Source organism: Denticeps clupeoides, chromosome 1 (assembly GCF_900700375.1).
Source record: "Denticeps clupeoides chromosome 1, fDenClu1.1, whole genome shotgun sequence".
Taxonomy (NCBI): Eukaryota; Metazoa; Chordata; class Actinopteri; order Clupeiformes; family Denticipitidae; genus Denticeps; species Denticeps clupeoides.
Window position 1 is genome coordinate 33,128,671 of NC_041707.1, and position 27,003 is coordinate 33,155,673.

Genomic DNA, 27,003 nt, shown 5'->3' on the forward strand with positions numbered 1-27,003 from the left:
AAACCCGCCCGTTAACGTCACCCCGTTGCCCCGGCAACAGTGTACGGCATATGGATTGGAACATGGCGGAAGGCGAAAAAACATTGTACGCACAGGAGCTGAGCACGGTAATGGTTTTATTTTTCTTGCGTTCGCGACCCGGCCCGTTGAAGTCGTCTTCGCGCGTTTCGGCGACCGTGGGACGGCTTGTACGAGTTCTCGCCAGACTGGTGCAGCCTTAACACGATGGGCCGAACAGAAAGTCCCCATGTTTTTCCCATCTTCCTCCTTCTCTTTTCAATCCCGCGAGTGGGTGCGTCGTGGCGTGGAACGGACGAAACTCGGGGACCCGCGTAGCTCGGTGATGTGTAGCAGGTGATGTGAGCCTGAGGGTGACAGCCGCACACGGCAGCCTGACGCTCGAACGCGTTCGGTCAAACGTCCCGCTTTCCACCCACCTCTCCTGTTTCCAGGATTATTTTATTTTTTTTTAATTCGGAGCTGAATTACACGGGGCACACGGGGCAGCGATCCAACAGCGTCCGTACGGAGCATCCAGATCTGTCCCGGCATGCTGAGCATCCTGCATGCTCAGACTGGGTACTGTAAAAAACTAATAACGTAAAGATCATCTTTACATAGAACCGATTTTAAAATCTTTATAATGAAAGAATGATTATTTTCTTTGGTGAGGTATGGTTCTCTGCGCTGAAATGAACTAAGATAAGATAAACCTTTATTAGTCCCACAAGTGGGAAATTGCACTAGATTGTCAACTAGATAACTTAAAGTGGCAATAATATACCTAAATGTCTGGCTTTGGTGGTGCCCGTGGTTCTGTGAAGGGTATCCAGCAAGGCTGAATGCTGTCACTGAATCAAATGAACAATTTAATGGTTTGCACAGTTATGCAACCAGTTAGATGGAAGTTTTATTTATTTTATTTTTCACCCAACAGATTTTTGTTGTTGTGGAATATAGAAATAATTTATTGGGGTGTAACAGAGGTGTGTACTTATTTGAATTATAGCTTTTAGTACACTTTTGTATAGTGTTTCTATAATCTTAGGATTTTCTGTATATAATAAATGTAGAGTCTATAATTGTTTTAATGTTGCTTATATGTGTTCTGGTTTTGATACCTTCAGAATGTAGTTAAGACCACTTGTCAACTAAAGTAGAGCACTGAATTCTCGTTGTTTTTGTCGTGCTTGATCAGAGATGGCGGCAGGCGCCAGACTGTGCTGCAGCCATCCTGCGCCATGTCGTGGAGCAGGGACCTCAGATCTACTGCTTGGCGGCAGAGCCCAAGACTCAGGAGGAGGAGCAGGAGGTCCAGCAGCGAATCCTGCATCCGCTGGAGTGGTTCCTCTTTGGGGAAGAGCCTGAGGCCGGACTGGGGAAACTGCAGCAGGGAAGTGGGGGCTCTGGCTCCCAGCTGTGTGGCCGTGTGTTCAAGGAGGGAGAGACGGTCTACTCCTGCAGGTTAGAGACCACGGGACCACCTGTACCTTTCAAAACTGGTTCAGTCGTACACACAAAAAAAAGCAAAAATCAAGGTGCTTTTTTAATGTTGCATATTTTCTTTTTGGCATTCCACTTACACCTTGTATTCTCCACATTATTACAGTAGATCTGTTGTTTGTGGCAGACATAAAACATGTTATGTCTCTGATGATGTTAGAAACATTTTCCTTAAATTGTGTTACTGCAGATTATTCGAAATAACTTATATCACGGTGATAAAGATAAGATGTGATATCTACGTTTATGCAGTCATTTTATGTCCACTATTCTTGGATGTTTTTGTTTTCTGAATTGACATTAAAGGCTCTTTTTTTTTTTATTATTCCAGGGACTGTGCCATTGATCCCACCTGTGTGCTCTGCATGGACTGTTTCCAGAGCAGCGTACACAAAGGCCATCGATACAAGGTGTGCGACGCTTGCACTTAACACGCTGCGGTTGGGCAAATTTGTAAAACTAATTTGCACTTGCAGTACGTAAGATTTTGCCGCCTGCCAAAAAGGGAGTAGTGTTTCTCCAGAAAGCTGTGGTCATCTTATCACTTATATGTTTAAGGAAGTGGTGACAAGAGTACAGGATGAGTAGTGAGAAGCTGAGCTTGAAGGAGAAGGAAAGTTTTTTTTTTTTTTGTATGTACAGAACAGCTTGATCAGCTGGAACTAAGCTTGTCACGATTCTGAAATGTCAAACTCAATACTGATACTAAGGATGGTACTCTATACTATTTCCGATACTACAAGGAGAGAAAAAAACATACAAACAATACCTTTTAGATTTGTTTAAATATTAAAAGAATATTTTTAATTAAGACAGAACACCATACACATGCACGTGCAACGGATCGGATTTGGATCGGATCACTGTTTTAAGTCACAGCAAAACAAGACAAATTTAAGTCCACTTATTTATTTAAGTATTTTTGCACATTAAAAAACATTCAACTCAGGACTCGTTCTATGTAATTATATAAAATCAAATTAAGGTACAATATAGTGCATGATAATTATGTTCGTTAATGTGGACACAATTTAAAAACAACTATATTGTGGACAAGTGAGTTCCGTGCATCACATGGCAAGTTTTCAAACTGCTTATATTGCTTTTGTGATAACTTTATACTGAATGTACTATCCAGTAGTACAGCACGACAAGTGCTACAATGTCTCACACACACACACACACACACACACACACACACACACACACACACACACACACACACACACACACACACACACACACGTGTATCCAACCACAAATGCACCCATAACTATCGTTCGGATCACGTATCAACAGTGCTCAGTTGCACCACTAATACAGACAAATTACATGAAGAAATTAATAAATAAATACAAGATATGTGCTAATTGATATGGTAATTGATAGATTTTTTTAAATTAATACCTGAGAGTCCATTTTTTTTGACTACATTAGGCACAGATCATGTTCTGGCAGTGTTTACTGTTCTATTAACCTTTAACATGACTAACCAGAAGTCGGGGTGACTGCACTTCATCCTACTTCACCTCTTAGTAAGGCCTGCTAGCTGTCCAAATAATCACACAACACAATGTAGATATCCTGGAACTGTTATTTCTTTACATTACTTTGATAATTTCAGTCATCTTAATCTTAAATGTCTTTAATATGATCAGCCTACAGGCATAATTGTTTAACCCAGGTTGAACACATAGTCCATTCACTGAATGTCAGAACTGTGTAAACCACAGATGCATGCCTCTTCGGGAGGGGGCTTCTGTGACTGCGGGGATGTGGAGGCGTGGAAGACCGGCCCCTGCTGCTCCCAACATGACCCCGGGGCCTCTGTCGCCATGGAAACGGTGCGTCCCAGTGCTGTCTCTAATGGTTTTTGTTGGAGTTTTCATGTGGAGTTTTCCACGTGGAATGTATGTTTGTGTAAATGAGCCGACCCCAGATATCCTGCAGTTCCTGTTCTGGAGTCGCAGGGTGGCCAGAATTTCTTCCTTCTCCTGCCCCAATTAGCGGCCTGTTCTCAGGCCTGTTCCCTAAGAAGCGCCTGGGAAAGTGACACACAGGAAACTGACTGTCATCAAAAGTGAAAAGGGGCGGTTGTCCTTGGTGGAATTTGTGTGTTATACTGTTTAATATATGCAACGCAACCAATTATATTAACTTTTAGAAATCATGACAGTTATTATAGAGTAAGTTTTATTGGTGACATTACCCAATAGCCATTCATGCAAAAGAGAAAGAGAGAGACAAAAATAAAATAGTCATCTTTGTCACAGTTTAATCAGTTACAGACAGCAAGAGACGTGTTTTTCCCTGCCGTCCCAAGAGCTTTTTTTTTTTACATTTTGTAGTAGATGTTGGAAAACCCAGAGCAACTGGTGACTTGTTCTTTCTAGCCCTTTGGTCGTTCGTCATCATCATGAGCTGATCAGCTGGTGGAGTTTGGTTGGTGACAATGTTTGCTTTAATGGTACTATGCCAGTGTAAATTTAGACGAGTTGTTCTTGAGTCACTGAATCAAAGCACACACTCCTGAAATGCAGATATGTTTACATGCTGATTGTTGTTGTCCTCCTTTATGCCAGACTGGGAACAGGCTTTGAATTTGAATTATAGAACACACACACAGTCACACACTTTCTGTAAACAGGTGTGGCTTTTGTTGGCCTGCCTGCTTTGTACAGTCTATAATGAACTGTGACAGACTTGATGCGACACACACACACACACACACACACACACACACACACACAATCTGTCATGGCTAAGATCCCAGTCTTTTGACCTGGAGGTGTGATCTGCAGGCCTGATCTGATTAAAGATGCCCTGCTTTCTGTTTCTGTATGACATTAGTAGCACTGGGTTCCTCTTTACTTTTATAACCACACCAGTGGCTATTTAAAAAAAAAAAATAATACAAGCCTGTCAGTGCCAAAGCAGATGGATTTGCTAATTATAGCTACAGGATGTTGTGTTTTTATAAAAAAAAAAAAAAAAAAAAAGTGATTATTTGTCACAATAAAATGTGACCTCTGCATTTGACCCGTCTGGCGTAAGAGCGGTACGCAGCCATGAACTGGAGCAAGTTGTGCAAGTCCCTCTTATTTACACTCAGCTTTTTTAGATGTCCATGGACACACTGAATAAGGTTTCCAAATCACTATGGTTTCAGATTCAGATTCTAGTGAATTTTAATGTTAGACTCAGTAATCTTCTAACATAAGTCATTTACATTTATGGCATTTGACAGACGCCCTTATATAGAGCGACTTACAATGTTAATTTATTGTTAATACACAAATAACCACCAGACCTTATGAATATGTAGTTTGTCCACATTATTAATCTATTATCACCTTGTGATTATCAACATCTGTGATTTTATAGAGATTTTGACCACCAGTATATATAAATATATAAAACATATTTGTAATTTATATCTGTGTTTCCTCTCTCCTGTGCAGGACGAGTGTGTGTTGGAGGTTGGTCTGCAACAGAGAGTAAAGCTACTCTGCCAGGTGCTGCTGCGCTACGCCTCCAACCTGTTGGTGTGGGAGGAGGACTCTGAGTTGCCGGCTGAGCTCCAACCTCGGTATGACACTTTGTTCATAGACACGTTCTTCCAGAATCTGTTATACCTGCTGCCTTAAACATTTAAAACAAGTTCACCTTATTCTCTGCATTCTTTATATGTTGAATTAATATACCGAATAATGAATTTAATTAAGCACTGTGGTTACCTTATGCTGATTTCCAGGGTTAAGGACAACACCTATTACTGTGTGTTGTACAATGATGAACACCACTCCTATGAGCAGGTCATACACACCCTCTGCCGCTCCATCAACTGCACGCAAACTGAGGCTCAGGCACACACAGCTCTCATTGACAGGGAGGTATGGTGCCATACCCAGCCACACACAGACACACACACCAGTGCACATCCATATCCAAATATTTTTCTGTGCCTTTCCTTCCCTTGGCACTGTAGGGCCGCAGAGCAGTGAAAAGAGGCACCCTGAGGTCCTGTCAGCAAACTAAGGAGCTCATTAAGGTGAGTGGTGTATCTTGACTAGGTAGAGCTCTACTGGGCACACTGTCAAAGGGATAGATGGGCTAGAAACGAAATTAGATGCAATCTTCGATTTCATTCTTACCTCTCAGACCACCTCGGAGCACATCTCCCTGCAGCCTCTTCGAGTGGAGATCCTGCACTCTGTGGTGATGGCCCATCAGAGCTTCGCCCAGCGGCTGGGGCCCTGGTTTCAGCAGATCATTGGATACTCTGGTAAGTGCAGCCCACTCCTGTAGCATGTCTCAGCATTCACTGAGCCTCCCTGACATCAATTATATTGAAATTATCTTATTCAATATTAATTAAGTTAATAATATCTAATTGGTGAAAGTGCATATTGAAATGATTTACGTAGCTTATTTCATTATTAAATTGATTGAAAATCAGCAACTACCTATAGCATTACCAACTACCCTAACATTTCGATGTGTGTATGATCCTCAGTTGGCCTCAGGCAGATCTTCTGTCAGGTCGCTTTGGAGCCAAGCCCAGATCCGAACCAAACCAGCCTTATCAGCCGACTCATGTTGCACGATGCTCGGCTCTACAAAGGTCAGCCTCCCTGCCCTATACTGTGCATCACACTTCAGAGCCCCGTAGATCATTAAGAAGTCCACCCAGATGAACTGATTTACTCACTGACCAGGTCTGCACTCTGAATCCCTTTATTTCCTATGGGACGTACGTCTGAAGCGCCTCCAGCGGAGCGCAAAGCGACCCTCTCTAAGATTCTGTGGTCAAAGTTGATTGTAGTTGAACTTTTACCAATGTGCGTTGGTAATGATGCATTAATGCACAACCAATACAAACAAGGGATCAAAGCAGATAATCAAAGCAGAGGTTGATTATAGCAATTTAAATCAGGGAGGAGGAAAATATCAGTCACGTGCTATTTCTACACTGCCAACAACTAGCTACGTTCACAAAAAAAAAAAAAGGTCGTTGGTAGTGTAGAAATAGCATGTGATCCCAATAGACCTACTTTTCAGTTTGTTAACTGAAATAATGAGGTATAGTTATAAAACACATTATGTGTTGGGAACATGAGGGTGGTGCTCATTAGTGGCGACTAGTTTCCTCTTTTCCCCCCTTTAATCCATGCTGCTGCTTGTTTGACTTCGTTTTCTTGCCCTTCAGGAGCACGTAAGGTCGTTCACGAGCTGATCTTCTGTAGTCTCCTGATGGAAACGGAATACAAGCGGCAATTTGCCATCGAATTTACCAAGGTACAATGTTTACATACACAATGAGTACAAATGTTTACATACACAAGTAATAATTATTCAGCATTTTCGGGATAATTACACTTATTTTCCCATATCTTACTTATACTTTATGAAGTCAATAGATGTTTATGTAATTCTTATTAAAAAAATAAAAATAAACACAATTTTTAAAGCAGCTTAAAAGCTATCAGGTACCCAATGAAGGACTAGTCTATTAACATTTGCTGAGGTGCTGTCTGTGGTGCTGAACCTCACTCTTGAAAATCATTGTGAAATTGTCCGTCATCGCGATAATGCATTTCACAGCACTACAAGCAGCTTCAGAAGGACTTCATCAGTGATGACCATGAGCGGAACATTTCAATCACAGCCATATCAGTCCAGATCTTTACTGTGCCCACGCTGGTGAGAACATACACTAACTGCTTCTGTGTGTTTTTTTTTTTTTTTCTTTCTTTTGAACAGATTTTATTATACGTTTCTCATTTACATTTACATTTTCTCAAAACTGATATACGCAGGCCAGGCAACTGATTGAGGAAGTCAACGTCATAAAGGTCATCACTGATACTGTGATGGAGATGCTGTGGGAGCACCTGGATGCAAACCACCGCTTTCACTTCCAGGGGTACAACTCGGACAAGTTCTTCAGAGTCCAGGTCATCTTCCATGACCTCAGGTATCTTAAAAAACCCTCTTAGATTATCACTAATGATGCTTTTTTCGAGTTTTTCTGCTTCGATTGTTTGTCCAAAGCTAATGCATAGATTCCCACTCAGGTACATTTTAATAAGTAAGCCCACCACCTGGACAGAAGAGTTGAGGACCCAGTTCCTAGAAGGCTTCAGTGCATTTTTAGGCCTGCTTAATTGCATGCAGGTATTTCTATCATGCAGCTAGTTGTAAGATACCCGCACTGTCATATGAAGCATTCCGCTTACAGCACGCTCTCTCTCTTATAGGGAATGGAGGAGGTTAAGAGGCAGTTCGGGCAGCACGTCGAGGTGGAGCCTGAGTGGGAGGCGGGATTCTCCATTCAGATGCAGCTGCGCCACATCCTTGCCATGTTCCAGGACTGGTGCTCCTCTGATGTGAGGGTCTCATGCTAATTGTGGACTGCAGTGCTGTGGAATGTGTAGAGGCACAAGCAGTGAACAATCAAATGTGGGGCATTCAGTTTTTCTTATTGATAGTACTGGTGAATAAAATAAAGAATACCTTGAACATGTAACCTGAGATCCTTACCTACATACATTTTTGCTTGTAAATGGGGGAACATTTCAGTAATTCATATAATATAGGTACATAAAGGACTGCTGGTCATAGTGAGTCATGCATGCAGGTGAGACAAGGTGTTATGATTGTGTGATGCATGGACTAGTGAATCACATACGTTTTTTTTTAAATAATCAGTAATATTTTAAATGCAAATGGTTTGAAATTTGTGAACGAATTCTCAAGTTTAGCTAGGTTTGAACATTCAATTTCATTTTCTTGTTTTTAATCCCCACTTGACAATAACACACATACAATAGTTGTTTTATGTATTGCTTATGCTTGTAACAGGCTTAACAATGCAGTAAAGGTGTGTATAGATTTGTGTGTATAGGTAGGCTTTTCCAAAGGCAGGAACCAGAGATCCTTAAAAAATTGTTAAAGGAGCTTAAAATCTGGTTCTGGAGCTACCAGGTACCTAGTGAAGGACTGATCTGTATTTGTCTATGAAATGTTGCTTAGGTGCTGTCTGTGGTGCTGAATATCACACTTTAAAAAACAGATGACTCTTTTGTGTGATTGTCAAAATGTACTGTGATCCCATTTAATTTTCTTATTTTTAATCCCCAGTTGACAATAGCACTACCCAGAATCAATGAATGATGTTCTAGTGAACATCATAAAGAAGACTATTTGGACACCAGATGTGTTATTGGACTGTTAAATCAGAGTATCTTTTTGCAGAGATGCCACCAATATTTGTACAAGAAACCTGTCCTCTGTTTGCCCTCAGGATAAGGTGCTGCTCCAGGCCTTCAAGGAATGTCACAGGGCCCTGATGCGCTGCACCAACCAGCCCTTCCGTGGTGAGGCCAACGACTTCTACATGTGCAAACACATTCTGCACACACGTCCCTACAAAGTGTCCCAGGAGCCTGTCAGCATCCACGTGCCCATCTCCAGGCTGCTTGCTGGTGAGAAGCCTTCCCTCAACTGATACAACTGCCTCCCTGTTTTCTGCCCCTTATGAATAATTTTTCTTCAGGTCTGTATGTACACTTGTGCAGGACCGGTTCCATTAAACACCTTCATGAGTATGTGGACCCCGTAAGTTGCACGTGTCACTCAATGAATGCTAGTGACCACAGTCTTAAGGGTGAATCTGAAACGTGATTGGCTCATCAACGTTTCAGGTGAGTTTGGACTTCACCTATCTGGTGGAGCATCCGCTGCGTTGTGTGGTGCTGGCTGCTCAGGTGTCTGCGGAGATGTGGCGCAGGAACGGCCTCTCACTCGTCAGCCAGGTAAAAATAATGTATTTGTTACTTTAAAAGTATGTCTTGAATGTACTTCAAGCGCGTGAGTGCATTTGTTTTTTTTTTTTTTTCCCCTTTCATTTTTCTTTCAGGTGTATTACTATCAAGATGTGAAGTGCAGAGATGAAATGTATGATAAAGACGTCATGATGCTGCAGGTATTATACTGCTCATGATCTAAGCAAAGAATGGAAATAAAAATGATCAGATATTTGAATTTAAGCATGAGCTTGTCATTTAGATTGCTGCTTCCAAAATGGACCCGGACCTTTTCCTCATCCTGATTTTGCTGCGTTTTGAGCTCTTTGAGATTTTTAATGGTAGCTGCTCAAGCAAGGATAAAGTAAGTGTCTAATGCTGATCTTGGATGATCTGTCAATGCTTTGTCAGGTATTATCATGTTTATTGGCACTGGTCTAAGCAAATTAAATAATTAGTAGGACTTAAGTCATGTACAGCATAATGAGAAAAACCACAAAGTCAGGAACGACACTGGCCAAATAACCAAAAACAAGAATATAAACACCCAACCTAAAAACTAGTGTCCATGTAGGAGAGTGGTGACCACTAGTGGCAGGAGGCTGCTAGGGTCAGTGCGTTATGAGATTTGGGGTGGAAACACAGTGAATTTGGTCGAATCTTTTTTATATTATTTTGTTAAGAATAGTCACTTTGGTTTCATTTCAAGTAGAACTTAATTATCCAACATGGATAAAGGAAAACAAAGTGTGAAAAATGTACATGTAGCTGGCTGCCTGCCTCCACCTCACTTCCTTGTTTTAATGTTGATGCTTGTGAAACTTGACTCATGATTAGTCATATTTCATTCTTGTGAATTTCTGTGAATACTGTACTGACTATGTGTATGGCATAAATAAGTAACTTCCTGTTTGACAGGAAGTGCTGAAACAGTGGAACAGGGTTACTGAAGAGATGCTATTTCTGCTCATCGTAATCACAGGTGAGTCGTGGCCGTTCGGTTGTGTTGCTATTGTATAATTTGTGAATTTCGGGTGACTCCTTTTGTGATGCAGGAGAGAGGTACGTCCCAGGCATCAGTGATGTGACCAGGGAAGATGTGACCATGCGGGAGGTCATCCACCTGCTTTGTATTGAACCCATGGCCCACAGCAGCCTTGTCAAAGGCCTCCCTGAGAATGTGAGATGGCAGACTAATTACATGATTTGACCATGGAGTTTGCTAATTTTGTCCACTTTTAAACCACTTCTAAATCATATCTGATGTTTTTTTTTTATATTGCTACCCCAGGAAAGTCATGAAACTGGTCTGGAAACTGTCATCCCCAAAGTTGCCACTTTCAGGTAAGTGGCTGCTGAGATCTGACTGAACGAGTTCCTGTTTTCCTGCTGCGTTGTTGCTGACTGCTTCTGGAACCGTGTGTGTCCACCCTCCAGAAAACCTGGAGTGTCTGGACACGGGATGTATGAGGTCAAAAAAGAGTGTCTGCAAGAGTTCAATCCCTTCTTCTACCATTATTCTAAATCCCAGCACAGCAAGGTATTTAACCACACATTCACATTCTACACACCCGCACATGCACGCATGCACACACACATATGCTCACACACACACACACACACACACAGATGGTAGTAACATTACTTCACTTCCTTGTGTAAGGCTGAAGAGGCGGAAAAGAAAAGGAGGAGTCATGAAGGCAGTGAAAAAGGTAAGGAATGCCACCCATTTCTGCAATGATACATGGATGGATGAGTGTTTGAGAAACATTTGCCAGACATTGACATCCACCACAATGCTGGAAACTGAGCTCCCGTTGACATTGACATAGTACATGAAGACCGTAATTATGAAATTAAGTGTGAAAGTGATTAATTGTTACACGGCACACCGCACCCAGTGCACGCAGTCTCTGCTTTTAAACCCATCCCCTGATTTGAACCCGCAACCTTTTGATTACGGGTTCACTTCCATACCCGCTAGGCCACGACTGCACAATCTGAAGGCTTTGGCGAGGTTCAAACTTGCAACCCCTGGTTTAAGAGACCAGTGCTCTTGCTACTGAGCTATGAAGCCATTATTAAGCATATTAAGCCTTGTGTCATCACACTTTTTCCTGCTGTTCAGCTCTCAAGCCTCCAGTGCCTCCTCCATTCTGCCCGCTCTTCTCCAGCATTGTGCACCTGCTCAGCTGCGACGTTTTCATCCACATTCTCAGGCGGGTTCTCCAGAGGGCGGTGGAGGACCGAAATGGACTTTGGACCGAGGCCATGATACAAAGGGTAGGCATTTGGCAGGATGTCTATGTTAGTGACACACTAATGCTGATGTGTACAAAATTGTTTTGGGCAAATCCTGGCTGATGTACTGAATGTTAGGGGTGTGGCAATGGTTCCCACTGTCATAAAAACCTGGACTAGGAATAGTTTTGAAAGAGGAAATAAACATATAAAGACATTTGAAATCAGATTGACACTGGAATGTATAACATGCAGTAAATAGTTCTTGTGAGACTACACAATAATTTTTTTTGCTACAACATTTAACATTTCTACGACTACAACAAAACTAGAGCAGTCTATAGTATCTTTGCCGGCGTTACGTAGTGAACGATGTCACATGGTGCTGCGTGCGTAGCTTCCATATTCAAGCACCTCTGCAGCATGATGGAGTCCCATTTTCTACGTAAAGCTACATTAAACCCATTTTAAGTTAAGGTGTTCATGGTTGTTTTTTTCTTTCCCCCCCTTTCCCACATTTGCACACTAATTTTAGAGAATTCTTTTATAAAAATAAAAGGACACCCTTTTCAGGGTGGAGAATGCTGCCAGTCTGTTTCCAACTTGATTAAAAAAGAAATTTTTGATTCTTATAAAAAAAGTGGTTAACACATTTAGTTATAACCACTTTGTAAAGAAAAAGTTTGCCAATTACTGCTGCAAATAACCAATTAAAGGTTAAATCAGGATAAATATTATCTCAGGTAAATAATCAATAACAAAAACACATTCAGAAACTGTTTAGAACTGAAATATTAATTATCCATCTTATCGTCTCTTGCCCATTTCAGGCCCTTCACCTAACGGGACAGGCTCTTTTAGAGGAGAAAACTCAGTTGGAAGCTGCTAGTGTAGAGGAGGTGACCTTCAACTTCAGCCTTAAAGCTCGAAGTGAGTGCTCACACTGCTGGGGTCCAAGTTTCCAGACACTCCCTGATATTTTTTTAATATGGAAAACTTTCGACATCTTTGTTCCAGAGACGGGCTCAGAATACGGCAAGACCTTGTTCCACCTCCTGTCCAAAATGAAATCACTTGATTCCTTAGAAGCTCAAAAGGACATGATCTTGTGGACTCTACAGGTAGATCTTGTCCAACTGCTGCATATTTTGTAGTTGCTCTGCCAATGACTGATAACTTCCTTGTTCCTGTATTAAGATGTTTGACACAGTAAAGTGCCTTCGGGAGGACTCCAGCCCTACAGCTTCTATGAGTGATGAACAGACAAAGCCAGAAGAGGTATGCAGTGGAAAAAAAATGAGAACAGCCTGGTTAGGCCAGGTCATAAAGCTCAGATGAGATTAATGTGTTTAGATTTTAGTGATTTATATGACATTATGTATGATTATATTAGATTAAACTCACTGTGCAGAGTAAACATTGCCATTTCTGGTCCTGTTTGAGAAGTCATCTCAGTTTTGTGTGAGCAAAATATATATATATATTTTTTTGTTTAATCATTACTTTGTTTTGAGCAGCATATAGTATTTTATCTTTCCGCTTAAGAGTGTCCAGGACAAGGAGAAGGCTGAGAGGAAGAGGAAGGCAGAAGCGGCCAAGCTCCACCGTCAGAAGATCATGGCCCAGATGTCGGCCATGCAGAAGAACTTCATAAAGACTCATAAGATGCTCTATGAGAACGTGCCTGAGAGTGCAGCTCTGAGTAGTCCTGCCTCTGACATCACTGTTGCTGACAGGTGAGAGTTCATCTAGTTAGAATGCTGACTGGTTTCATAATAGCTCTGTCTTCCTAAAGGGGTGAAAGTTGTCTGTTGTCATATCTCTCGCATAAACTGAATTAAAAAGGACACCCCTCCGTTGATTATACTTCCCAGTAAAATATCGTGGTGTGCAACATCTGCTGCATGTGAGTGTTTATTTCTAACTGAGTCATGTTATGAACCTTTCTCTACCTGTACCAGTCTGATGATGCTGGGGGAGTCTCGTGTGGCCGTGGGACCACAGCAGGGCGCGGGGGTGCTGGAGAGAGAGGTGCTCACCTGTATCCTGTGCCAGGAGGAGCAGGAGGTGCAGACGCGTGGCCTGGCCATGGTACTGACCGCCTGCGTCCAGCGGTCCACTGTGCTGACTCAGAGCAGGGGCAAGACCTTGTCCACGGAAGGTCCGTGTGAATCACAAAAAAAAAAAAAAAAAAGAATCGATTCAGAACAAACAGTATGGAGCTCCTGTGAGAACTATGTAAACTTTTTTTTTTTGGCAATGTGTAAATGGTTCAACTGTGTGTGTTTTTGGCTCTATGACAGATGGCTCAGATCCACTCTTCATGCCACCCGATCTGGCAGTAGGAACCCACACCGGCAGCTGTGGACACGTCATGCATGCACCCTGTTGGCAAAAGTGAGTCTCTTCCAGCGTTCATTTTGAGTAATGCAATTCTGTTGGCATCTTTGCTTAACAATGCTTGGATTTTCACATTTCCTCCAGGTACTTCGAAGCGGTTCAGAACACGACTCGGAACCGGCTCCACACGGAGCTGATCATAGATCTGGAGAACGGAGAGTACATGTGCCCGCTATGCAAGTCACTGTGCAACACTGTGGTGCCGCTGATACCCCTGGAGCCTGCTGCAATCAACTAGTGTGTATTTCTCTTGCCTGAATCAGTTTAAAAAATCCAGTTCTAACACTGGAATCCACATTGAGTGGATTCCAGTGAATCCACATTGAGAATCGCTCTGTCTCACAGTGAGAGTGCAGAATTGGTGGGTGAGCTCCTCACCCTTCCTCGCTGGATCCAGATCATCCTTGCACGTGTTAAAGGCCTCAGGTCCAAGGCAGACGTGGACGGTAAATAAAACTGCTTTCTCTTCCTCCTGGTCTCCAGCTGTTTCAGTTTGTGTGAATATTGGCATTTTTTTTGTGTGATGCATTGTGGTGTAGGTGGGACTGAGGACATCAGTGAAAACAGCAGTGAGGGAGAGCTGGAGCCTTTTGGAGATGCTCAGGCCGATTTTCGCTCCATCCTCAGCTTTGGTGTACAGGAACCGTGAGTCCTTAAATTGATCATAATTTATTTGTATACTTTATCAACATGCTGTTAACATCACAAACCAAACCTCATAAAGTTGCTCTTTCTATGGTACATTTGTACAAGTGACCAATTTGGCAACATGGTTTTGGTCAATCAGAGGTCAGTGTATGTAATATTTCAAAATGTCCACAGTGTTCAAGGATGTCAGCATTTCAGGATGCTAACATGAGGAAATTGGAATATACTTTGAATATAGATATACACCTGCATTCCCGCTCTACATCTTCTGTACAGCAGCGAGAATTTTAAATTTAGTAAAGGTTGTAGGTGGTAGGTCATCTAGGGCTTTTTATGGCCTCGCCGTCTTGTCTTTCTCTATACTGGACTGTATAAGATGACAAAGTTTACTTTTTTTTTTTTTTTTTAAACTGGCTAAGCTTGGTATTATTATGTTATTTAAAAGCCTTGTGTGTTATCTCTTTTTCCCCACTTAGGCCAAAGTACTCAAGCAGCATAGCAGAGATGTTAGTGGTGTGTGCCACTACGGTTCACAGAGTCGGTCTGCAGGTGGCACCCAATGAGCAGTGCCCACAAGTACCAGTTATGGCCTGGAACACGTGTGCCTACACCATTCAGGCAACTGGTAAGGGCCTGTTGGTTGTGTTCCATTTTGTTCTTTGTGTACATTTCACCTTCAGTCTTTGCCTGAGTGGGGTTCCTATAACTTTGTCCATTTCTTTTCTTGTAGAGAACATGTTGGAAGAAGAGCAGAAACCTCTCTTTGGATCCCTGCAGAACAGACAGGTACCTGTCTGTCCATCCTATGAACTGTCTAGTATTTGGAGTGTATGAAAGAAACTTGAATGGATGAGTGCATTTGTTTGGGTGAAGAAGAAAAAAGCATTATTATCATAATAATGTTATTAGAACCACACAGCAGTAATTATAATGTTTGAATGAGCATGGTGGTACATGAGGTTTAACTGTTATTTACATGGATAAGTGAGCATGTATGAGAGGGTATCTAAGCCTGTGTGTGTGTGTGTTGTTCTGCAGTTGGCAGGACTAAAGGCTGTAGTTCAGTTCTCTGCCGCTCAGAGGCACAGGAGCTCCCAGGCGGTGGTCCAGAAACATTTTGCTGGCATGCTGGCAGGTGAGAATGTGTGTCAGAGAGTGCTTAAGTGTGTGTGTGTGTGTGTGTGTGTGTGTGTGTGTGTGTGTGTGTGTGCGCGCGCATGTTTTTATACTTTTTGTTTTATTGAGGACCACATAATGTAAATATGTGATCATTTGATCGTGCCTTGTTATGATAAAGCTATAAGTAACACATTTGAGGTGTCTTATTCAAATGTTTCCTAAGTTTAATCAATGTCCTTAAAACAGTGTGCCAGCCTATGATGGACATATTGATATGTGTAGTACATTTTCATGCAGATTTAGAAATGAGTGGGAGATAAATATCTGAATGATATTTGCTCATTCTTCATCATATTGAAGAAGTATATAACTGTGTGTGTGTATTCCCTGCAGTTCTACTCCCTGTTCCCACTGTAGAAGATACACCCTCCATCCTGGAAATTGATTTCTTTCACTTACTTGTAAGTGCTGTTTTTGAGAACATGAATGCATTATTATTTTGTTGGGGTTGTTGTCTGAACCTTTTCAATTTCTTTCAGGTTGGATTAGTTCTGTCGATCCCTGCCCTCTATCAGGAGAAAGCTGTGGATCTTCAGCCCTCAGCCATCAGCACGGCCTACAACCACCTGCACCTGCTACACCTGGTCACAGTGGGCCACATGGTGCAGATTCTGCTGTCCTTACAAGGTCACGCACACACGCATACACAGTCTTATCACGCTACCATACATGAACTGTCTGAAACGCCCAGTGTCATTGTGACCTTCAATGAACACTATCACCAGATTTGCTCTAATGACTCTAATGCCTTAATGACCTGTCACTCTGATGAATATGTGTGCTGAGCAGCAGACTTTTAAACTCTGGAGCTTTGTTTTCCAAAATATTGCAGTTTAGCAAAAGAAATTTCAAATTTTTGTTTGACTGAGTTTAAACCCATTTTAATTACCTTTATGATCTTAAAATGACGATGTGATGTAGATGGTCCTCTTTATACAATATATGTATATGCATTATACTCATGCATCACACACATTGTGTGTCAGGCACGTTCAACTGAATAACTGGCAAGATCCATAGAATTGCAATGTATTACAGTGGCAAAGAGTTATGGGTACTCAGTGTCTTATTAACAAACACCAGTAGATTCTGCTGTCTGTTGCCAAATTGTTGCCAGCTATTATTCCAGATCGTAATTGCACACACACACAGATACATATATGATTTTTCTTTCACAAAAACTCATTCCATATGCAACTTGGGTGGTAGTAGCCTAGTGGGTAAGACACTCGCCTGTGAACCAGAAGACCCAGGTTCAAATCCCACTTACTACCATTGTGTCCCTGAGCAAGACACTTAACCTTAAGTTGCTCCAGGGGGACTGTCCCTGTAACTACTGACTGTAAGTCGCTCTGGATAAGGGCGTCTGATAAATGCTGTAAATGTAACTTACTCATAAACCATAGTTACTGCTTAATCCTCTGTCAGTCTAGTTTTATTCTTGTTAACTAAATTATAAACATTTCCCAATTCAGATGATGGTGGTGGTGAAAGTAGGGAAAGTGAACAGGGAGATGAAGCCCGGTCTGCCGCTGCTGTCTATTCTGCTGTCATGCAGAGCACCAATGGGTGAGTTTCTGATGGTTTATGAGATAATTCAGCCCCAGGCAGGCAACATATGGGGTGTGTTGTGTCTATCTCAGCGATTACAGAAGTCCACTAATTATAGAAAACACATATATAAATATGTATAAATAAATAAATATTCATTTATAAATACAGTGGGTCAAAAAAGTATTTGGCAGCCACCGATTGTGCAAGTTGTCCCACTTAAAAAGATTACACCTCAACTGTGAGATCTCCCGCACCTTTTTAAGTGAGACAACTTGCACAATCGGTGGCTGCCCAATACTTTTTTTTTGTACATACAGATTCTTACGTGTACATGCAGATGTTCGATGTGTTTGAATTTGTCAGTGCTGTTGATCAGAACTCTCTTGTGTCATATATCAGTTTGAGGACCGCTATTTCAGGCTCGACCCTTGCTGAATCTGTGAGGAGAGGGATGCTCCCTTTCCTGCGATGTGCGGCACTGTTCTTCAATTGCCTTACTGCAGTGGCCCCTCCGGAGGAGCTTTCAAGCACTGCAGGTAGCTGTGCCAATCATGTACAGTACAACCGTAGTGGCATGTGTTGCAAACTGAAACTAAACTCAACTCAACTCCTCATGCTGCAGTTACCTCAATAGGCCATATGGAGGCGCTGTGTTCGTACCTTGCCCTGCCCTCTAACATCTTCCAGTTGTTCCAAGACCATCAAGATACATTTGCACCCTTATTACAAAGGTATAAAGAACTTTACAAACATATTTGCTGCTACTATAGCACCTACCTTGTATGTGTAGGGTTAGGGACTATAGCCCATGGTGTGATGGTGAAGTGTTTATCTCTCACTTTAGGTGGTGTGGGAATCCAGCAGTTACCAAAGCACTGAAAGGTGATCTTCACATGACCAGGTGAGCTCATCATAGGACCTCTTTCTAGGATTCTATGGACTTTTCCATGGAATCTGTTCTTACAAGTAAATAAATAAATAAATAAATAGACTACATCACTGTGCTTAGGTATCCACGGAAACGCAATCGGCTAATCGATCTTCCAGAGGATTACAGCGTGCTGCTGAACCAGGCCAGTCACTTTAAGTAAGTGACAACATTAAGTATATGCCTAAAAGGGATATGTTGGCTGTGGTAACATCCTCAACCTTTCACTCAGAGCGCCATGAATCGTGATCATGGACCTGTTGTGACCATGTCGAGTGTCCTACAGGTGCCCCAAGTCTTCTGATGAAGAGAGGAAGCACCCCACGCTGTGTCTGGTCTGTGGAACAATGCTCTGCTCCCAGAGTACCTGCTGCCAGAAGAAGCTGGAAGGACAGGAAGTCGGGGCCTGCACTGCCCATGCTGCCACATGCGGGGCTGGGGTGGGAGTGTTCCTCAGGTAAGGCCACACCCGCACCTACTGATTCATATATTAATAAATATGTTAATTTGGCTACAGTTCTTATTCAGTGGCAGAGTTTTATCAATATGATCATCAGTTCATAGGTCCTCAGGTTATTGAATTTATTGACTCAGTGACACATTGTACCCTGTTCTAGAATCTTTGCTTTTTCTCTTGGGCAGGGTAAGGGAGTGTGAGATTGTTCTGATGGCCAGTAAAACGCGGGGAAGCACATATCCAGCACCGTACCTCGATGATTACGGAGAAACAGACCCCCAGCTTGGGTAAGTCAAAGTTCACCTTGGATTAAATTGACTAAAGCTGGCTTTTTCAGGACAGATCTGCAGTGACCTGTTGGCTAGGACAGTTCAGTAAAGCAACAAGATTAATTAGCCAGCTAAAAAACAGACAAGACATTGCTAAAATAGATCTCAGCAAATGCTTAAAATAAATGCAAGAGCAACAGATCTGATCAGCTGTTTGATCAGTTTAAAATGTTTGATATTAAATAAAATAAAATATTAAAATATTTTTTTCTTTCTTTTTTTTTTTTGTGTTTAGTCGGGGGAACCCTCTACACCTCTGTCCTGAACGCTACCGCAAGCTCCACCAGCTCTGGCAGCAGCACTGCGTTTTGGAAGAGATCGCACGCAGCCTGGAGGTGCTCAACGTCATGTTTGCTTTCGATTGGCAGATGCTCTGACCGTCGACCAAACAGAGGATGGATGAAGACAGTGAAAGATGGTCAGTGAGTGGAGAGTGTGAAAGCCACTGCCAGGGGAGAAAGGGGCTCAGTGTTCCTGTTGTTTTCAGTGTTTAGTCTCCAGCATGTTCTGCATCGGATCGTTCAGGAAAGAAGCCCTGAAGAAAGATGACTGGAGTGAAGTTTTTAAGTCCAGGGCGTTTGCCATAAACTCCGTTGCATCAATATATGAATAAAAATCTGTTTCATCCCAGTTCATTTCTACTAATTCTGTATTGGCAATACTTTCTGCATTATTAAAAGGAGAAGCAGGACTGTAAATGGGATTGGATGAGCAATTGATGTTACCAGTAAATATTTTTGTCCCTATTGCCATTTTTTTTTGTTTTTTTTTTGGAATCAGCTCCAAGGGTGTGTGAATATAGATTGTACCAATATATAATATATATTACACCAAGATCTCGCTCTTTTTTTTTTTTTTTTTTGGTTTACATGCTGCTGCTGTTACACACAAAAAACAGGAGATTTGCAATCACCAGCTGAGTCTTACAAAAGCTCACTGTTCCACTACTGTATGTGCTTTTGCTTCTTATGTCACATGTATAAATATATATTCAAGGAAAATTTGTCTAAGCTTATTTTACTATTACAAGGAGAAAAGGGATCATATCATTAATGCAAAGCAAGGTATGATGTACTGAAATGAATTATATCTTTAATTAAGAGCTCCTGCTTTGGTGAGTTTGAGAAACATTTAGAATATTATTAAGGAAATTGTACTTAAACCTTTGAGGTATGAAATCAGTTATTCACTTTGTATTAGATTCTCTTTGGTTAAAATACCTTTACTAAATCAGATTTAATAATGTGTTATTTGTACAAGGTCTAGATGATTTTAAAATGATGATTTAAATACTGCTTAACACCTCATCCCTAAGAATGGAATCGACAGGTGTGTGAACACTAGCACACAGGCATTAATAAAAGAACTACGACGTTATATCTTATTTAATATTCAATAAATAAAGAAGATAATAAAAGCAGAAACTCCACCCAGAAAAGCCAGTTTAAGTGGAGGTTGCACCCTCATTTGAGGACAATAGTTTGTAATACAATGGCTTTGAACACTGTAGTAAAGACACTTGTACTTCAGTCACAAGCTTCGATTCAAGGAGGCATTGGGCGAAACTAAAGTATAAATTAAAAGCCTGTGAAAACATGAAAGGCCATGCTGTCACAGCATCTACCGTGACTGCAGCGAGTCAAGCATGGGCCAGAAAAGCTTACAGCATTTTTGCCACGACTACTAAAAAAATGCATTTTCCATTTGAAATATATACAGTGGTGTTATTAAGTGAGTGAAAAAATCAATGTGTTCACCAAGGCCCCATGCTGGGTTGAGGCATGTCATTTAAGGTCTGCGCTCCACATTTTAATTATTGCAAACATTTGGACTAGTTTTTCCAAATACAAGATGTACAGTACAGGACTCGAGCAGCGCAACAGGCAGCTATACGGTGTGACACTCCAGTCTTACCAGTACTCTGCAGCAACCGATGGCCTTCCATACAGTGTGTTAGAGGTTTTTCTTGCACAACGCTCCCCTGCTCTTTCCAGCGGGGAAATACAAGGCAGTACACAAGTTGTTCACAATGCGGCAATGATAGTTTCTCAAAATCTGTGTGTTACATGCAGATGTCTTTCTTTGTCTTGTGTAGTCTCCAGCTCAACTAGCCAAAGGGATCTGTTTGGGCGGCACGTTGTCTGGGCCGTAGTGAGCGGTGGAAGGCCGGTTGATGTTGGGGTCTCGGTCCGAGTCGGTGGTGTTGATTTGGTTTAACTTTCCCAGACTCTTGATGATGTTGAAGTTGGAGCGGGCGGTCTCCGCCAAGCTAGTCTCCAGCAGATAGCCATCCGACTCGCACTCGGGGTCTCCCTGCCTCAGCACGTTCTCCAAAGCCGTCTGCAGGTAGCGCACACCAGTTAGCACTGAGAGCTGGAGAAGCAGAGGCAGAGGATAAAGACTGAGACGAGGTTCATTGGGCACTATTTTCAAACTGATGCTTAGCGCAGGGCCATGCGCAAAGCCTGGGCCTTGTTTGCTACTGTGGGGTCCAACGGTGAATCCTGAATCAGGATTTGCCACAAACAAATAGATAAAAGCAGAAAGAACCACTTTGTAGTTATCTGTACCTAGAAGAGGAGGAACTAAGTGACCCTTTCGCTTGGTGTGTTGTTATTTCTGGTACTCAAAGAATGATCTTTAATGAGACTTTAAACCGCTTCAAAAAGTGCCCAATGACTGACAGCTGTCACGCAAGCTACTTCCTGTTTCTGGTTTATTTAAATCTGTCAACACAGATTGTTTTTTTTCTATAATTTTTTTTTGATGTATTATTGAACAAGCCCTACACTTAGTGTCACTTAAATAATAGTGCCAATTCTGTTAAAGTTTCCATGTAGCTATCCAAGAGTGTTTTTGCAATGAAATCATTATAACTATAACCATATTAACACAGAAACTCACACTTGTTTAGAAAACAATAACATATTCAGAAACACGATGGATTTTATTACATCTATTTATGGATATTGATGGTTGATGCAAATGTACACCCGTCCGGAGGTGAACAAACTGCCCACCTCAAAGAGCCAGATGATGAGGACGATGAAGCCGATGGAGTGCATGATGCTGGTGTAGTATTCCAGCAGTGCCTGTCGGCAGCCCCTCTTCCACAGGTTCAGCTCCTCACTCTGGTAGTCATAGTTGTAGTGGGCGGAGTTGTTGGTGATCTGGTACTGGATGCAGGGTCGGGGAGAGTTCACGTTGCAGCAGCTGAACGGGACCCCATCCATCAGGTACTTCCCCTCAACGTTACTACGAATTCGGCTGAAGTGGTAAAATACATGCAAATAGACATATGATGAAACTGGACGTGTTTATGTTTAAATGTAGATTTTTGAGAAAGATGCTTTTCAGAGTACCTGGTTCAAAAACACTCACTCACTATCCTTAACCGCTTAGTTCTGTTACTCACGGTCACGGCTGCTGGAACCCATCCTAGGGACATTCATCCTGGCAGACTTACAATCAGTAGTTACAGGGACAGTCCCCCCCTGGAGCAATTTAGGGTTAAGTGTCTTGCTCAGGGACACGATGGTAGTAAGTGGGATTTGAACCTGGGTCTTCTGGTTCATAGGCAAGCGTGTTACCCACTAGGCTACTACCACCCATTCACTCTTCAAAGTCACCAATTCACCTAGTGTGCATGCCTTTTCCTGCCAAAAAAAAACTGAATACCCGGAGGGCAAAAACAAGCGAACTCCGCCCACACAAGCTCCAAGCCGCGGTTGCTACTCACAACCTTGCAGGCGTGAGGTCACTTAACTAGCAGCCAGGTTCAGTATCAACTAGAACTCATTTCAGCTTCAGTTTAGATTCGAACTGTATTGCTTCAGGGGGGTGATTTTAGACTTGAAAAATCATCAATCGTTTTAAATTGTCACACAGCACGTGGCTGTCTGAAAGACATTGTCTAGGACGATCTGCAGCAGTGTTTAATGGAACTGTTTTATTTATTAATCTACCAATAAAGTTCATGCATGCTTTTGGACAGCGTGAGGAAACACATGCCAACACACTGAGAGCAAGCAAACTCACACGGAAAGCTGGAGTCCGGTTTCGTGGTCACAGCCTTGGAGGCGTGAGACTGTGTTGCTAATCGCTTCACGTTAATCAATTCGACGCAGTTCCTTCATTTCATTCATATCGAACATGTACATAAAATTAGGAAGGCTTCCCCCTCTGACTGTAACATCAGAGGATCCCTGTCACTGAGCGAATAGGATCAATGCCCGACATACTCACTCCACAACCTCCTTGCAGGACATGTCCAGATAGCGATTGCTGACCCACTGGATCTGGAACCAGTCCCTGTGGCCTGTGTTGCCGCAACACTGGAACTGGATCTGCAGCAGGTCCACGGTGCGCTTGAGGAAGCACCGTCCCGGTGTGTCCGTGTCCTTGTAGAAGCGCATGGCATCTTGGAGTCCCACCACCAGGGCCTCCTCCAACTCCCCCCTCATGCTGTAGCACATTAACGCCCCTACCAGGATGCAAAGCGTGAAGAAGAAGGTGAGGATGATGTAGGGCAGCATCACCAGCTTCCAGCGCAGGAACTTGTTGGTGTCGACACAATCGTAGCAGATCTTGCCGCCCAGGAAATTGATGGCGCATGCGATGAGCCCCACGGTGATGAGCATGTTGGGGACGGAGTGGAGCTCACGCTCCGCCATCAGCTCTCGCCGCTTCTCAAGCTCCACCTTCAGGAAGAGCCCCAGGCTGAAGAGGATGAGCCCCGTCACCACCGATATCCAGTTCAGGACCCATAGCACCTGGGCCAGCTTGTCCCTCTTGGTTTTGGTGAACTTCACCTTGAGGACAGCCATCCTGAGATGTTCAGACCTGCGCCGCTACAGGTTCAAAGGACTCTTTTTGAAATCCATGAACTATTCAGGCCCTCTGAAGGAGGGGAGAAGAGGAGGCGTCAAAATAGGCTTTGATTCAAAAAAGAAGAACACAATTTTGACATTAGGGACATGCTCTGCTCTGATGGGGACGAGGAGGTCTATTGCTGTAGACCCCTTCCTAAGCAGCTCTTGGGTTATTTTTAGACACTCACATGCACGGCTGACATCCATTCATTCCGTCTGTGAAAAATGAAAAATACAAAACAGCAAAGTGTCAAGTACGCTTTATGCATAAGGATCACTGTGTACTTTGGAATCACCAACCTTCATAAAATATATATATATATATATATTTTTAAATCACCTGTTTCAGAAGATTGATTTAATAAACCAAATTGTGGTGTGCAATTCATCTTACTGAAACTTGACAGAAGATCAATTGCATATGATTTCATAATGCAGTTCATGATCAACACCTCCACACTTCAGGGATCATCGGCGCGGATCGCTTTTATTGAGCAACTGCATGTCACTAATGCTGAAACTACACGGAACAAATAGATGAAATGGGAGAATTATACACGCACACCTCCACACATACTCCATGCACAATAAATAAAACCTTTCACAGAAACAGCAAGAGGCTCAACCTTGTGCACACAATGAGAGAAGATTATCTCCCCGTAAGACCCGACAATATGAATAATGAGAGCAGCACTCACCTTTGCTGCGATTCCAATTTGGCCGGGTCGCCTACGTCACCGTTCCTCCTTTTCTTCCCCCCTTTGTCTGCCTGATGTTTAACTCTCTGGCACCCTCTGGTACGAGTCAGAGCCGGGGTGCGGTGCCCAAAACGATCCCGCCCGCCTCTGCATCAGTGATACTCCCACTGGCCTTCCTCTAATCCTCTCTACTCATTAATCAGCCCTGTTGGATTTGAGAGGTGTACCTTCTGCCATCGGCACAAATCTCCCTGACCTCAGCCCTCAGCCCATCTACTCAATGGGGCTCTTGTGTCTCTGCATTTGTGCGCATGTGTGTACTTGTTCACGAGGTCATGTTTAAAAGTGACTGATTCTCTTGGCATTTTCAAGACAAATTATTAGAATTTTTTTAACAGTTCATCTTGGGTTCTGAAGTGCTGTGCGAACTTCTCCTGTGCGTATAGTCACAAATAAACCATTGATCATCTGTTCATTAATGTTAGAACCAATACTACTGATTATTATAATTATGTTTGAAAAAAATCTCCTGGCTGAATGGGAAAATGCTTCACTTAAATTCGCATGAAAACATATTCACACACATCTAAGATTACTGGATTATCTTGGGCTAAAGAGCGATTGTGTCGGGGACGACTAGGGCCCGCCAGCACATCTCTCTGTCAGGGACAGCAGCAGCAGCGACTGAGGACTGTGGTGAGTGTGGGCACATTCACATTTACACTTTATATTCCTGTGACGTTTGCCATGGCTAGCACAGCTTTAAGTTCTCTTCACTGCAATGGATTTTGTTTGAGATCAGCAGTTCCTTGAAGCAACAATTCTTGAAAGAAAAATCAGTGAACGAATCCTGCTTAGTATATAGTGTATATCAAAATAAATCCTTATCCACATTATATTATAATATCATGATGTGCAAAGATATGTACAGGGTGGGCCATTTATATGGATACACTTTAATAAAATGGGAATGGTTGGTGATATTAACGTCCTGTTTGTGGCACATTAGTATATGTGAGGGGGCAAACTTTTCAAGATGGGTGGTGACCATAGTGGCCATTTTGAAGTCGGTCATCTTGGATCCAACTTCAGCAACTGAGCAGTAAACCATGGCTAGATGCTTTCATTAACATTCTGATGAACTCATGGACCCTTTGTTTGTCAGAAGTATAGGATGGGTCTGTGTTTCCATGCATAGGTTTGTGTGACCACTGCACAGTCCATCAAGTGGGATGTGATGACCTGAAGCTGGGCTTCTGCAGCCTGGATTACAGGGCCCTCAGACAGCACATATTTCTGGGCAGGCTTGTACAGTGGTGGGAAATGACTGGACTTCTGCTGAAGAACCCAGGTGACAAAACACAGCATTCCCCACCTTAGAATAACAAAAGCTACAGTGCTATACTGATGGCAGGTTAGGCTTCATTTGTGCTTCATGTTGACCTCTGGACCAAAAAGCATAGGGGCTGCGTCACTATGAATAATGTTGGCAATTCTATCTGACATAAAATCATTGTACAATTGTGTACTTTTTTAACTTGTTATTGCTCAGTGAGCAGAGATGATTGAGTTAACCATTGCTTGCCATGTTCCAAGATGTTCAGTGCTTGAAGCAGATCTCTCAGATGTGGGATGCCGGTATCAACCAATTTTTAACAAATTTGTTAAGCAAAACGATACGTCAACATTTTTTTTATTTATTACGAGGTCCTTGCTGTTCCTCCATCTGTTTATGAAGCAGTTTTGGTGCTAATGTGCAGTGGTGAAATCCCTCCCCTGCACCAGGCCAGCCGCCATTGTACTCCCATCAGTGGTTGTGTCCAGCTAAGAAAATAAGTTATGTGAGGCAGAATGGTGAATGTTGAAGGTTTTTTCGTGTCACTGAGCATCTGTTATTTAAATTCATTTATGTAACTTAAGAGGTTATAGCCAGTTAATGTAGATTGGCCTGAACATATGTGTGTGTGTGTGTATATACACGCTGCCAATATTAACAGTTCCAGATATATATATATATATTTTTTTAAAGATAGAAGTGGACAAAATCCTAATAATGTCATATATAAATGTCTTTCAGACAATCACCATGCAAAGTCAGTATAAAGAGTATAAACTGACTCTGGAACATGTATCTTCCTCTCTGGCCTTTCAGCTGCAGCTGACATCAATATGTTTTTTAAACAGAGAAAGTATGTTTAAAAAACAGAATTTTGATGTTGAGTTTACAGTTACATTTAGTTTAACATTTTACTAAATTACACTGTAAAGTATACAATGTTTCAATATTATGCAATTTACAGTATTTTAATGTTGTGATTTTACAGCATTCCACTGTTATTTTAATGTACATTTTTTACAGTGTGTGCTTCAGAAGAGCGGAGCCTCCT

At 42.3% G+C, this 27,003-nt stretch overlaps 2 protein-coding genes across 8 annotated transcripts; one reads left to right on the top strand and one right to left on the bottom strand.

Moving 5' to 3' along the window:
- Positions 1-37: 37 nt before the first annotated feature.
- On the top strand, positions 38-20,042 carry ubr1 (ubiquitin protein ligase E3 component n-recognin 1). The gene is made up of 47 exons (XM_028972510.1): positions 38-107; positions 1,199-1,464; positions 1,835-1,913; positions 3,237-3,347; positions 4,965-5,092; positions 5,258-5,396; positions 5,492-5,554; positions 5,665-5,788; positions 6,020-6,127; positions 6,713-6,801; positions 7,108-7,206; positions 7,323-7,480; positions 7,581-7,680; positions 7,764-7,892; positions 8,810-8,990; positions 9,062-9,123; positions 9,210-9,320; positions 9,425-9,490; positions 9,574-9,675; positions 10,230-10,293; positions 10,367-10,491; positions 10,603-10,655; positions 10,749-10,851; positions 10,975-11,023; positions 11,440-11,594; positions 12,383-12,482; positions 12,570-12,673; positions 12,750-12,830; positions 13,098-13,288; positions 13,514-13,713; positions 13,856-13,949; positions 14,037-14,189; positions 14,298-14,398; positions 14,492-14,597; positions 15,077-15,225; positions 15,331-15,386; positions 15,639-15,735; positions 16,113-16,180; positions 16,259-16,406; positions 17,255-17,348; positions 17,733-17,869; positions 17,956-18,064; positions 18,178-18,234; positions 18,343-18,420; positions 18,548-18,718; positions 18,904-19,005; positions 19,283-20,042. Exons 1-47 carry the CDS (start codon positions 51-53, stop codon positions 19,422-19,424), a joined length of 5,259 nt encoding a protein of 1,752 aa, XP_028828343.1. The 5' UTR covers positions 38-50; the 3' UTR covers positions 19,425-20,042.
- A 372-nt stretch (positions 20,043-20,414) lies between these two features.
- prph2la (peripherin 2-like a) lies at positions 20,415-24,821 on the bottom strand. Of its 7 annotated transcripts, none has more exons than XM_028972548.1 (5): positions 24,617-24,819; positions 24,107-24,134; positions 23,293-23,946; positions 22,068-22,314; positions 20,415-21,420 (listed from the first exon to the last, which is right to left on the bottom strand). In XM_028972548.1, the coding sequence occupies exons 3-5, from the start codon at positions 23,871-23,873 to the stop codon at positions 21,151-21,153; spliced, it is 1,098 nt and encodes a 365-aa protein (XP_028828381.1). In that variant the 5' UTR covers positions 23,874-23,946; positions 24,107-24,134; positions 24,617-24,819; the 3' UTR covers positions 20,415-21,150. The 7 variants fall into 7 exon arrangements, with proteins under 7 accessions (XP_028828381.1, XP_028828390.1, XP_028828360.1 ...); XM_028972557.1 differs by having other exon boundaries at positions 23,293-23,981; XM_028972527.1 differs by having other exon boundaries at positions 24,107-24,438.
- Between the last annotated feature and the right edge of the window lie 2,182 nt (positions 24,822-27,003).